The sequence below is a fragment of the Galeopterus variegatus genome, unplaced genomic scaffold (assembly GCF_000696425.1).
Source record: "Galeopterus variegatus unplaced genomic scaffold, G_variegatus-3.0.2 Scaffold1164, whole genome shotgun sequence".
NCBI classification, from domain to species: domain Eukaryota; kingdom Metazoa; phylum Chordata; class Mammalia; order Dermoptera; family Cynocephalidae; genus Galeopterus; species Galeopterus variegatus.
In genome coordinates, this window is record NW_007727275.1 from 455,158 (window position 1) to 470,384 (window position 15,227).

The 15,227-nt window shown below is 34.6% G+C and overlaps 1 protein-coding gene across 1 annotated transcript in view; it reads right to left on the reverse strand.

The window, feature by feature from the left end:
- The window catches only part of COL21A1 (collagen, type XXI, alpha 1), a 110,056-nt gene extending 95,076 nt beyond the window's left edge, over positions 1-14,980 (reverse strand). Inside the window, exons 1-4 of the mRNA XM_008575266.1 lie at positions 14,893-14,980; positions 12,066-12,617; positions 1,827-1,995; positions 1,517-1,733 (exon numbers count right to left, since the gene is read on the reverse strand). Coding sequence (XP_008573488.1) covers positions 1,517-1,733; positions 1,827-1,995; positions 12,066-12,617; positions 14,893-14,980 — 1,026 coding nt within the window. The remainder of the gene's footprint in view (positions 1-1,516; positions 1,734-1,826; positions 1,996-12,065; positions 12,618-14,892) is intronic.
- Between the last annotated feature and the right edge of the window lie 247 nt (positions 14,981-15,227).

Genomic DNA, 15,227 nt, shown 5'->3' on the forward strand with positions numbered 1-15,227 from the left:
CCACTGCTATAATTTAGGCTTATGGATATATTGCTTTATTTCAATAATTTTCAAATATATCTCCAAACCATCCTTCATACCTCCACTAGAATTAATTTCTCTCACTAGAGTTTTGTTAGAGGAGATGCCCCATCTTATTAATTTCTGTATCTCCTGAATGTGGCATAAACCCAGGATAAAGTTAAAAGTATTGTTTTTGAAAGGAAGAAAAGAAGAAAAGGAGAGGATGGCTTTGACAATGACACACCTATAATCAAGACTTTTTGATGGTACCCTGTCATCTACTCGGTAGAGTCCAAACCAGGTCATACAGCTTTCCAGGCTCCTCACAAATTGGGCTCATACCTCGCTAGCTTTTTCTTCCATACATCTTATATTCCAAATACAGGAAATACCGTGTTTCATTCTCTAAATAGAAACCCTGCATTTTACTACAGACGTGATTATTCAACAAGGAACCATTGACTTAACATGCCCTATATCTCTCTCCATCAAAATCCTATATATCCTTCCAGTTCCAATCCAAAAGCCATCTCATTTCTGAAGATTTTCCCATATTTCGTGTTAGAACCCATTTTTCCATCCACACTCCACTAACACCTAGCACTTCTATTTGACACCAGTTGCTCGAATATGCCATTATAAATAAGCTCCTTGAAGATGAGAAACATGCCTTATTCATTTACTATTTCTTACAAAACCTAGCATATTAGCTTTAATGAAGATGGAAGACAACGATCTTTTTAATTTAATGTGCTTACTGAATCAAGAAATTATATAAATGATAATTTTCATATATAACCATATACATTTCCTAAATTACATAATGTATCTTTAAACTATCATAATTATAATAAAAGCAAAACTTAATTGCTTTTATCATTGTATCTGCATTCTGAACACATGACTTAGAAATAAACTTTTTTTAGTTTATCTATTTTGTTAAATATATATTCCTTTTTGGAAAATAAAATGCCCTCCTAATTAAAGTACATTCTGTACATGTTATCTATCTGGTATTTAAGGTTCTAACAGATATGTCTTTATCTCAATATCCTGTAGGACATGGTGGTATAAAACAGCCCAACATAGACTTTGAAATCAACCAGATCAAAATTCAGTCCCTGATGTCACCACTTACTAGCTGTGTTACTTTGAGGGGAACTTAAAATCCTTGAACATTGGTTTCTTTGTCAGCAAAATGGGAGCAATAGCTCCTTTGTTGGATGGTTATTATAATTAAATGTGCCTGACACCTATTAGCAGGTACTCACATTAGTTCCCCTCACCCCTTGTCCCCAAATTATTTATAAAACAGTTTTCCTTTGTCTGTTGCTTTTCTTCAATAAAGCAACATTAAAATATGAAGTCCATATCTTTCCAGTCATGTTAACATTATAGCTCTCTTCCCCCAACACACACAAACCTGATGGTGTTTCCTCCATGAATACCATAATCATACTATTAATACCATAATCATACCATGAATATCATAATCATACCTAGGCATCTTTACCTTAACTCGAGTGTCAGCAAAGATGGCCACTTGTGAGCCATTAATTATGCTGGTTGTTGTAAATAATAAGGTTTTGTCCACACCATTTAAGGTAACTGCTATTTGTGGCCTTCCATCGATGGTTAATATTCTCCATAAATCCCATATTTTCTTGACCTTAAATCTCTGAGTGGATACAAATACATATGATGGAGGGAGGCCTTCTGGGAAAACATTGCTAGAAAAAGAAGAACATGTATATGCCTAAAAAATTCTCAACACATCTATAGATATATATTTTTAAAAAGTTGTATCCACATATAATGTTTACCTTGTTAATTCTGATAAATCAACTTTTGATGTTACTTCATATCCTTTTATCTTTGTTGGTGAAAGCTGGATTCTCTTCTTAACCTTTTTCTTCACACCCAAACCTAAAAGAATATCAAATCCTTTCTCATCGCGAGCTGCCACTGGAATTCGTGTTGGACAGACAGATTCTATAAAGCAAAAGCAGTAAAAGTTGATTAATATGGACTATTCCAATAAGAAAAGACAAATTGAGGGGGAAATACTAAAAAATATAANTTTTTTTCCCCCCCAGTTTTTCATTCTCTCTTTGCGGGCTCCTCTCCCTCAACCTGTCCTTTAATGAGGGCACTCCTCACAGTCTGTCCTTGCATTCCCCACCTCCTCTTTGACTGTCTTATCCATTCCTGCAGCCAGTTATTACTTCTGTGTGATTATTCCCATATCTACAGCAACAGCCTGAACCTCTCTCCTATACATAAGCCCTATAATTCTAAAACTAGATAGAATAATTTTACCAGGATGTCTCACAATAAGCCTAACAGATTATGTAACATAAATGAACTTCAACTAATTCCCAAACTTTCTTCCTGTCCTTATTTCCCTTGGATAATAGCATTCTCTTTTTTCAAAACCTAAGTCTCTTTCCTCGAATTGCGATAACAAACCAAAGTTCTATTCAATATGCCTCTTAAACGTGACTCAAGTTCATTTCTATATTTACATTCCCACTGCTATAATTTAGGCTTATGGATATATTGCTTTATTTCAATAATTTTCAAATATATCNAAGTAATGCTATGCTTTTTATTAGCCCTAAAAGTATAGTTATAACTTGTACCATAGAATATGGGGAATATAATAAGGGTCTGTTATAAATAAAATTACATGTATTCCTGGAAAGGGAGGGTTATTTTTCCCTTCAGGTCTTAAGATGTTGCATTTTGAAGGGACCCAAATCAATTACATCCTTCTTCCCCTGGTAAGCTTGGAGCTAACTGGTGGGGACATACAGGATTCAGGCAAACAGAACACGTTGGCTAGATGTGTGCTCCCGTGAGTTTCATGAAACTGCACACCATAGTCAACCTCACCCTCCCAGCAATGCAGGCTAAATTATTTTCTACCCCTTCTCATAGACAGGCCTGCCTACTAAGCTCACATATGGTCTAGAGAGGGAATCAGAACACACCAGCTTCCCACACCCGTGGATCCCAAGAGAAGAAAGCAGAAGGCCCTTGCCAACCATGGCCTGCTATTTTTATCAAACCCACTCACTAATCAGAAAACTGACTTCTCATTTAGTGATAAGAGTGAAAGTTTGGGAAGAGAGACCAGAAGAGTTATTCTAGTTGACATATGAAAACATGAGAAGCAGGGAATAAGTGTTCCTAGTAGTGCTGCATTACACAGTTTCAATCCATAAATCAATGAACTTGTCTTTTTTACTGAATTTTTAAAAACTTTTTTTTATTAAGGTATCACCTGCTTTCAGTAAAATGTCCTAATCTCAAGTGTACAGCTCGATTCACACATATGTATACATTCATATAACTAGCACCCAGGCAAGACAAAGAGCATTTCTAGTACCTTAAAAGCTACCGTATGTTCCTTCACAGACGGTAACCACCACCACCAATAGAGGCCACCACTGTCTTAACATCTATCACCACTGACAAATTTCATTTTACCTGTTTTTGAACTTAATATAAATGAAGCATATACTCTATTTTGGGGGGCATTTGACTTCTTTTACTTGACGTAGTGTCTGTGAAATCATCCATGGTGTTGCACATAAAAGTGGTTTGTTCTTTTCTGTTACTGTGTTGGATCCCATTGCATGACTTATACTTTTATGTATTGATTCATTTTCCTGTGGGCAGTCCTTTGAGTTGTTTCCAGATTTTGGCTATTATAAATAAAGTTGCTATGAGTATTCTTGAATGTCTCTTGGTGGAGATATGAGCTTATTTCTCACAGTTGAGTGTCTAAGAGTAGAATTGCTGTTTCATAGAACAGAAGTTCACTTTGCTCTCGTAGATAGTGCCAAAAACTTTTTCAAAGTGGCTGTACCAATTTTCAATCTCACTAGCATACCTACTGATACTTAAAAAGATGGAGGGGTTATGAGAATAAAATTAGTAATTAGGTGACCTCTATTATATATAACATTTCAGAGAGAGGGGGGAGAATGGGTTGTTTACACCAGCTTTAAACATTCCTAATGAAAATTATCCTAAATGTTGTCTTGTTTTTTCCTTCCCTAGCAATAATTAACTAGATAATAATACAACTGCATCTAGATTTAATTATAAACACTGACAGCAAGGTCTATATGCTATAATTTGTATATTTTCTGAATCATGCCATTGTTATTCTACTTTTTCCAATGAATATCCAAACATTGCCTTTCATACAAAATACAAACATATTATGTTTCTTTAAATAAATGGAAAATTCAAATTTTGGGGTTACGACAAGCCCTTGACAATATAAGTTGCCTTCAATTCAGATTAGGTTCAGATTCTTTTAATCTACAGATAAGATACAGAGTGATTCCCTGAATAATTGAAGAGGTTTTATAAAATATTTTACCCAGTTCTATCATATCCACCAAATTTCACCCCATCTCCCATATCTTATTTCCCCCTGCCCCACTTCAGTGTTTGGGAATTCATGAATATGTATACCAGGAGTGGAGGGGAAGATGGAGAGAAACCAGCGTCAAGCGAGAGCAGAGAAATTAACCGCCTATGTGTTATGATATGAAATAATGGGAACTAAAATACTGGACATCCTGACAGAAATCTCAGTCATCTTGGCCATAGCTTCTGATAACTGCACCTTACACTTGGGACTTCTACTGAAATGCAAATTGAACTGAAGGGGGAAATAGGCAGCAACACAGTAATAGTAGGGAATTTCATACCCCACTTTCAATAATAATTAGAACATTTAAAAAGAGAATCAATAAGGAAATAGAAGACTTGAATAACACTGAAGACCAAATGGACCTACAGATAGATGGATGGATGGATAGATAGATAGATAGATAGANAGTTTCATGAAACTGCACACCATAGTCAACCTCACCCTCCCAGCAATGCAGGCTAAATTATTTTCTACCCCTTCTCATAGACAGGCCTGCCTACTAACCTCACATATGGTCTAGAGAGGGAATCAGAACACACCAGCTTCCCACACCCGTGGATCCCAAGAGAAGAAAGCAGAAGGCCCTTGCCAACCATGGCCTGCTATTTTTATCAAACCCACTCACTAATCAGAAAACTGACTTCTCATTTAGTGATAAGAGTGAAAGTTTGGGAAGAGAGACCAGAAGAGTTATTCTAGTTGACATATGAAAACATGAGAAGCAGGGAATAAGTGTTCCTAGTAGTGCTGCATTACACAGTTTCAATCCATAAATCAATGAACTTGTCTTTTTTACTGAATTTTTAAAAACTTTTTTTTATTAAGGTACCACCTGTTTTCAGTAAAATGTCCTAATCTCAAGTGTACAGCTCGATTCGCACATATGTATACATTCATATAACTAGCACCCAAGCAAGACAAAGAGCACTTCTAGCACCTTAAAAGCTACCGTACGTTCCTTCACAGACAGTAACCACCACCACCAATAGAGGCCACCACTGTCTTAACATCTATTACCACTTACGAATTTCATTTTACCTGTTTTTGAACTTAATATAAATGAAGCATATACTCTATTTTGGGGGGCATTTGACTTCTTTTACTTGACGTAGTGTCTGTGAAATCATCCATGGTGTTGCACATAAAAGTGGTTTGTTCTTTTCTGTTACTGTGTTGGATCCCATTGCATGACTTATACTTTTATGTATTGATTCATTTTCCTGTGGGCAGTCCTTTGAGTTGTTTCCAGATTTTGGCTATTATAAATAAAGTTGCTATGAGTATTCTTGAATGTCTCTTGGTGGAGATATGAGTTTATTTCTCACAGTTGAGTGTCTAAGAGTAGAATTGCTGTTTCATAGAACAGAAGTTCACTTTGCTCTCGTAGATAGTGCCAAAAACTTTTTCAAAGTGGCTGTACCAATTTTCTATCCCACTAGCATACCTACTGATACTTAAAAAGATGGAGGGGTTATGAGAATAAAATATGTAATTAGGTGACAGCTATTATATATAACATTTCAGAGACAGGGGGGAGAATGGGTTGTTTACACCAGCTTTAAACATTACTAATGAAAATTATCCTGAATGTTGTCTTGTTTTTTCCTTCCCTAGCAATAATTAACTAGATAATAATACAACTGCATCTAGATTTAATTATAAACACTGACAGCAAGGTCTATATGCTATAATTTGTATATTTTCTGAATCATGCCATTGTTATTCTACTTTTTCCAATGAATATCCAAACATTGCCTTTCATACAAAATACAAACATATTATGTTTCTTTAAATAAATGGAAAATTCAAATTTTGGGGTTACGACAAGCCCTTGACAATATAAGTTTCGTATAACTTCGTATAATGTATGCTATACGAAGTTATTACGACTAAGAGACGAATCTGATGCCAGCCTTCATCAAATAATGTCTATAGGAAGAAAGTGTGGAAGATTCATAAACAAAACCCTTCACCATCTTTTATTTTCTTTGTTCCTACTCCCTTGCTCCCAACCATTGCTGAGAAAATTCACACCACACAGATTGGCTGTATTATTTACTAATTCATCCTGACCCAAGCTGGGCCTCATATTCTACCCACATATTTTTTTTTCATTAATCCCTACTTTAGTTCCTATTACAGATCCCAAAGTAGTTCTGTCAATTTACTGAAACAACTCCCTCAAAGTCACAATGAGTTCCTAATCTCTGAATCCAAATGCTTCTCGCATTCCTCACCCTATCTACTTCATTGCAACTTTAGACCCCATAACTAGTCCATCTTGAAATTCTCACTCAACTTCCACGATTAAAACCATCTTAATAGCTTCCTTTCTTTTTTTTCCCCCCCAGTTTTTCATTCTCTCTTTGCGGGCTCCTCTCCCTCAACCTGTCCTTTAATGAGGGCACTCCTCACAGTCTGTCCTTGCATTCCCCACCTCCTCTTTGACTGTCTTATCCATTCCTGCAGCCAGTTATTACTTCTGTGTGATTATTCATCTTGGCCATAGCTTCTGATAACTGCACCTTACACTTGGGACTTCTACTGAAATGCAAATTGAACTGAAGGGGGAAATAGGCAGCAACACAGTAATAGTAGGGAATTTCATACCCCACTTTCAATAATAATTAGAACATTTAAAAAGAGAATCAATAAGGAAATAGAAGACTTGAATAACACTGAAGACCAAATGGACCTACAGATAGATGGATGGATGGATAGATAGATAGATAGATAGAGATAGAGATATATAAAATATAAATAATATTCTACCCAACAGCAGCAGAACACATTCTTCTCAAGTGCATATAGAACATTCTCCAGGGTAGGTCATATGTTAGATCACAAAACAAGTCCTACTTTTGAAGATTGAAATCATACCAATATATTTTCCATCCGCAATAAAATAAAACTAGAAATTAATGTCAAAAAGAAAACTGAAAAATTCACAAATACGTAGAAGTTAAACAATACACTCTTTAACATCCATTGGATTAAAGAAGACATCAGATGGGAAGTTAGAAAATATCTGAAGATAAACTAAAACAAAAACACGATATACTAAAACTTAGGGAATGCAGGAAAAGCAGTACTAAGAGGGAAGTTTATATCAGTAAATATCTACATTAGAAAAGAATAAAGATCTCAAGTAAACAACCTAACTTTACACCTCAAGGAGCTAAAAAAAGAGGAAACTAAGTTCAAAGTTAGCTGAAGAAAGGAAATAATTTAGATTAGAGCAGAAACAATGAAATAAAGAATTTAAAAAATAGAAAATAAAACTGAGTTGCTTTTTTTGAAAGATCAACAAAATTGACAAACCTTTAGCTAGATTAAGTAAAAAAGAGAGAAGCCTCAAATAAAATCAGAAGCGAAAGAGGAGTCATTACAATTGATGCCACGGAAATAAAAAGAATTATGAAACTACTATGAATAACTATATACCTATGAATTGGTAACCTAGAATAAATAGATAAATCCCTAGAAATATACAGCCTACCAAAACTGAAATAAGAAAAAAAATAGAATATCTGAACAGACGTATAACAAGTAAAAAGATTGAATCAGTAATCAAAACCTCCCAACAGAGAAAAGATCAGCTCCAGGTGGCTTCCCTAGTGAATTCTACCAAACACGTGAAGAATTAATACCAATCCTTCTCACACTCTTCCAAAAAATTGAAGAGGAAAGAACACTTCCAAACTCCCTTTATAAGGCCAGCATTATCCTGATACCAAAGCCAGAAAAAAGACACTACAAAAAAATGAAAACTACAGGGCAATATTCCTGATGAACACAGATGCAAAATCCTCAACAAACTGAATTCAATAACACATCAAAAGGATCACACACCATGACCAAGGGGCATTCATTCCTGGGATGAAAAATGGTTCAATATACAAAAATCAGTTAATATGATACATGCCATTAAGAGAACTAAGAATTAAAATACATGATCATCTCAACAGATAGAGAAAAAGCACTTGAAAAAATTCAACAGCCTTTTATGATAAAAAAAAAAAAAACACTTAACAAATAGGAATAAAAGGAAATTACCTTAACATGATAAAGGCCATATGTATGAAAAACTCACAGCTAACATCATACTCAACAGTGAAAAGCTGAATGGTTTTTATGTAAGATCAAAAACAAGACAAGGATGTCCACACTCTCACCACTTCCATTGGACATTGTACTAGCCAGAGCAATTAGGCAAGGAAAAGAAATAAAAGAATCCAAATCAGAAAAGGAAGAAGTAAAATTAGTTCTGTTCATAGATGACATGATCGTACATCTAGAAAACCCTAAAAATTACACACAAAAGATTCCATACAAAAGGAAACCTATTAAACAAAAAAAGCAATTCCAGTCACAAGATTAAAAAAAAAAATCAACATACAAAAATCAGTTCTGTTTTAGTACACTAAAAACAAACAATTTGAAAAGGAAATTAAGAAAATAGTTCTGTTTACAACAGCATCAAAAAGAATAAAACTTAGAAATAAACTTAACCAAGGAGATGAAAGACTCATACACTAAAAACTGTAAGACATTGATGAAAGAAGTTAAGTTAAAAAAGACACAAATAAATGGAAAGCATCTCATGCTCATGGAAGAAAGAATATAGAGAAAGAAAACAGCAAGTGTTGGAGAGAAAGAGAACAAATTGGAACCCTTGTGCACTATTGGTGAAAATGGAAAATGTTTCAGCCACTACAGAAAACAGTACAGAGATTCCTCATAAAATTAGAAGTAAAGGGCCGACCCCGTGGCTCACTAGGGAGAGTGAGGCACTGGGAGCACAGCAGCGCTCGCGGGTTTGGATCCTATATAGGGATGGCCAGTGTGCTCACCAGCTGAGCGTGGTGCAGGCGACACCAAGCCACGGGTTCTAATCCCCTTACCGGTCACACAAAAAAACAAACAAACAAAAAAATAGAAGTAAAACTACCATACGACACAGCAATCGTACTTCTGGGTATATATTTAAAAGAATTGAAAACAGGATCTCAAAGAGATATTGAACTCCCATGTCCACTGCAGTATTGAATAAAAACCATAGCCAAGAGGTGGAAACAACCTAAATGTCCATGGATGGATGAATGGACAAGAAAATTGTGGTATACACATATAATTAAATATTATTCAATCATAAAAACAAGGAAAGGCTGTCAGGTATTATTACCACATGGATAAACCTTGAGGACATTAGGCATTTAAAGTGATCGAACTCATAGAAACAGAAAGTAGAATGGCGGTTGCCAGTGGCTGGGGAGGGGGAAAATGGGGAATTGCTCAATGGGTATAAAATTTCAGTCAAACAAGATGAAAAAGTTCTAAGGATCTGCTGTCCAACCTTGTACTTACACTTTACAATACTAGACACTTAAAATTTTGTTAAGAGGATAGATCTCATATTATGTGTTTTATGTGAGGGTGCAGCATGTGGGGGACGACGTAGGAGTGGTGGTAGTAATAGCCTCTCACACAGATAAACAAACCATGGCCCATCACAAAATTGGTGGCCCTGACATAAGGAAAGTATTGGAGACAGCTCCTCCATGGAAACAGTAGGTCCATGAAGATGAAATAAACTGTGTGGCAACAAACATGTAAATAATATTCTGTCCATTATGAATCAACTGCAGCAGAGTATAAAACAAATAGTATTAGGAAGCAGTAATCCTATATGTTAAGCACCTCACAGCAGAAGTTAACTATTTGTCAAAAAAAGCATGTGAATTTGTCAAATGATTCAAATACAAATTACATGATTTGAGGCTGCTGTAATACAACAATGCATTAGTGTAGTGCATTAATTAGTCTAGTACAGGATAAAAATTCAAGTGCACAAAACACATGTATTCTATAAGTACAACATCAAAAACTACATTTTAAAAGACAGCTATTGTGCAGCATATATGTAAACTGAATAGACACAGACATTACTTACATTCTTTTATTGAGTATGGAAAAAGAAATATTTGGCAAAATTTCAAATTTAATTTTAGCTGAGAGAATTTCTTACAAGCACACCCTTTTAAGCACAGCTACTCTTTCATGTGCAATTAGAGTTTTTGAAATGGAATGTATTTACCAAAATACATATCTACAGAAAAAGTTTTTCAAGCAAATACTGAACAGACATATTTAATCAGTTAAATTCATGTTTTAGGGCAAAAACTAATAATAAGTGAAATTTCTCCAGGAAAACTTAATTTTAATAATAAAATATATCTGGCTTCAAAATCAAACAATTCTAATGAATCTGACAACATATTAAAAACCTAAATCCTTCTGGCCTGTTCAGGATGACAGAAGTCAACACACAGTCTTACTGTTAGAGACTCATAAATAAAGTATGATGACAATTTTACTTGTTAAGGTGCATTTCTTTAAAGTTTGGGGAAAGATGTTTAATTTTCTATACTCTCTTAAGTAAATATTCTAAAGAAAATCTTTAATATGTTTTTCTCTACCATACCTCCCAAACAAATATGAAGAAAATAGAGAAATTAATGATATAATTTGTTTCCTAACCCACAAACATACAGAGATTTTTCTATCGAATGTGAACCAACCTACTTTTGGAATTTGTGTAGGCAAACTAGGGGAAAAAGCCTTTTCATTTTATATGAATATTTCTTTTTCAAGTATGTGTTATATTAAATACCTAGAATACTGAAATAAAAGATACAAACAAATTACTCTCCCCCAAAATAATCTGAATATAAGCATGTCTATGCCCTAATAGGATTAATGTTTATCAAATATTGGAACTTTCCCATACCATACAGTTATCATGAACATGAAGTTAAATTTTATGAAATGATATAAACATAATTAATAGATTGTTAAGTACTTTATTTTCAAATGTTCTTTGAAAGGCTATTAAGCCTTTCTTAAGTGTAATTTTTAACATTTTTCCAGACCTTTAAAAATGTCAGTAATTTGACCCTTTTTTCCTTAGAAATAATGAGAGATTCCCATTAAGAATTATGTACAGGAATAATCACTATTGTTATTTAGATTAGCAAAAGGTAGAAATAAACTAAATGTACAAAAACAGGGAAATTTTAAAATAAATTACAGTAGAAGACTGTCTTTTATCATGGTAATAAAGTATGAAAATTACATATACAATAGAGTATATAATAACATAAAAAAAGAGTATGAAATTATATATAAAATAGTATCCTGATATTGGCAGATAAGTAAACTCTAGGACAAACTGGGAAAAAGGAAAAGAGACTGGAATAAAAAATATGGAAAAAGTCATTAAGAGGAATGATATGATTATGTGTGGCTAATATGTATATATTTATTCTTTATGTCTTTATTTCTACCATCTCCACAATAGACATGTTGTAATTGAAAGGAAAAATAAAAAACATAACAAAATATTATATGTTCCTTATGTAGATGTTATAAGTAACTGTTTCCAAACACGTAAGTGATCCAGAATAAGTAAAACACAAAATTTGTGCTCACCTTAATTCTAACATAAATTGATGTTAAATATAATTGTCTATACCAGTGTTAGTGAACAGGTTATACCAAATGTAAAAAGTACAATTTTTAATTGTTTCCAAATTATATTAAGGCTTACCTTCACAAAGTTTCTGCTTCATCACTTCCCTTATTTTGGATATTGCAATATAGTCTTCCACATAAAACACATAAGTAGATGAAGGCTTGTTGGCAATAGCTCTAAGTTCCGCATCTTCTGTTTCTGAACCAACACCAATAGCAAATAATATTATGTTACTGTCTCTTGCTGCTTCTGCTGCATCCTTCACTTCGTCTTGGGATTTACCATCCGTAAGTACCACTGCTATCTTAGTCAGAAATCGTGAAGACTTGGCAAAAAGGTAATCAAGTGCAAACTGGATGGCCTTTCCAGTCCTTGTGTTTCCTCCTAAGTAGTGTATGGATTTCATAGCTGCCATCAGATTCTCTCCAGAATCATAGCTTCCAAGGGGAATCTCCAGCACAGGGTAGTCACTGTACTGGACCACTCCTACTTGAATAAACTTCGGTCCTATGTCAAAGTTTTTTGTGATATTGACAAGCCACTTTTTCACTATTTCAAAGTTTTCCGGGCCAACACTGTAAGAGCCATCTAAGATGAAAACTAAATCTGTTGGAGCAGTACGGCAACCTAAGTGAAAAAGAAAACCATCAGAGCTCATCTGTTAAGTAAAAAGGATATTTTAAATATGTATGATTTTCAGCCATACACTAATATTACTGCTTATTTTTATCAATGAAATATGTTTAGTTTAATACTAAACTGAAATATTTACAAAAAACTCAAACCAACAAATAGAGAGAAAAATAAAAACAAATTTTTTTGCCAGCTTCAGTACTTAACTAGCCCCCAAATTCCATACTCTTTGACATAGTTGATAAAAGTTAAATAAACCAAGATCACCAAAGTAGTCAACTCTTTCATTACATCCAAGATGAGTTTCAAAAGGTCTGATCATCTTCAGCCAATAGTGTAATCAAAACATCAGCTTGTGAATGTGAGTCTATATTCAAGAATATAAAGCTATTTCTTTCTCTGTAAAGATAAAGATTCTTGTTTCAAGACACCAGGAAACACATGTGGTCAACACATGTTAGAGTTCTACTGGGAAAGAAAGGACTTTCTTTGGTGCAAGTTACATCTAAACAAGTTATAACCAGTTGTGGAAAGAAAAAGAAAAAAAACTTCTTCACTCTCTTTTCTACAGAACACATAGCATGTTTCTAATCCTTTTTCATTTTTTTAGTGTATATATATTGAATATCTACTCTGTGCCTAACCTCATGCTAAATATTGGGTTCAAAGATACATAAGATATCTCAAAAAGCTCATAGCCTAGTAAGACAGACAAATGACTGGTCAAGGAAAGTACAAAATACTATGAGAACATTTAGGAGCAGGTAGCAAATTACCTGTGGGAGGTCAGAGAAGGATTATGGGAAGACTGACAGGTAATCAGAGATCAGAAAGGAGAGCTTCAGCCAGGTGAAGAGGAGAACATTCTAACCCAAGATGAAAGACAGACATAGACTAAAAGAAAAAACAGTTTGGTTGAGCACTATCTCCGTCCATGTACACATCTGGGATGTTGACAAGGCTCACATGAGAGGCCCCAATTTTATGATTATCTTAACCCACCCATCAGAGGTGCCAGCAAAAACAAGCACTACTGCTACAAAAACTTAACTGTGATTATGACATTACTGGTAAGGTGGTAGTATCCTCTGAAGAGTGGGAGGGACACAATTCCAACAACCTCTGCCAGAGTTCAGGGGCAGGGACAACAGAAATAGAATTCTTCCCAGAGGCAAATTTGCTAACCCAAGGGAATGCAATTCTTCTGTTATTTTTGGAAGCTGAACTGGGTGGGATTAAAGGGTTATGCTTTTATTGGAGTTTGGCAGTGGGGGGATTGGGGGATCAGGGAAGGGAGGTAAAAAAACAGAAAATTTTGTTTGCAGAGCTCTGCAATGTTGGTCCTTCTTAAATACTGAGACGCATTGTTGTCTGTACCCGCTAATGTTTGTGTGCCACCTGATTCAGTGGTTATGGCTCTTACAGGGTTATTTTTGGCCCTTCCTACACTTCTCACTGTCACAAAGCCACAGAGCATATATTTCATAACAGAAAGATTAGCCAAGAGCATGGGTCCAAAAGTATTGCCCTTTGTAAGCCCAGAAATAATACCTCTCCAAGACACTTCCTCCTTAGAGAGATGAACAGTGTCATAGACAAGGAATGGAACTGAAGGTCAAAAGCACAATTCAAATACTAGTTCCTGTTCTCACAAGCTGTATGACACTAGGTGAGCCCCTCAAATTTTGTGAGTCTCTTTTCCCACTCAAAAAACAGAGATAAGGGTATTTACCTTGCAGAGTGTTTGGGTGGATTAAACTATAAAAGTACTATGCAAATATTAAATATTATCGTTTTAATAAATTTTAAGCCAAGTTGAATCAAATTGTCAAACCATCTGATTAAGTATCATAGAAACCAGTTAATTTATTATAGTAGGATCTTTATGAGTTTTAAAATACGAAAATAAGCAAACTTTTAAAAATAAGTATGGCCTGGGCAACAAAAGTACAGTGAATACAGCTTCCTATCTCTAATGCAACCTTTCCTGCAGGCAATCAAAACAGTAGTCAGCATTTACTGAGATGTCCCTGCACTAGGCCATTTACATGCAGTATTTCATTCAGTCCTGATAACCAACCTACGAGGCAGTTATTTTCTTTATCCATATCGCACAGTTCAAAACTGGCTAAATATGGACTTAGTACCAAACTGTTTATTCCAAAGCCTGAGGGGTTAACAGAATAAACTACTGCTATTGAATCATCTCAAAATTACTTCTAAGGAAAACTTTTCCTATCAGTTAAGGGACAATGCGGATAGTACTTACTTGATCTTATTTCCCCATCTTCAGCTAATACAGACTTCTGGAGAAGCAGGACCAAAACTACCCAAATAAATGTAATATAGTGAGCCATGTTTCTGTTTTCGTTCTAATAAATTGGTTTTAGAAATCCTAAAAAGAAAATGAAAAAAATGAAAGTTAAATATATTACATAAAGACAAATACCTAGCCATTATACATTTAAATTTTTAAATGATGATACCCAGTTGGAGTATAGTTAATTTTATGATTATCCTTAGAATGAATTTAGATATGTCTAAAGTAGGCAAATTTTCAATATATTAATGTAAGAGGACAATGAATAGGAGTTGAGGAAGACC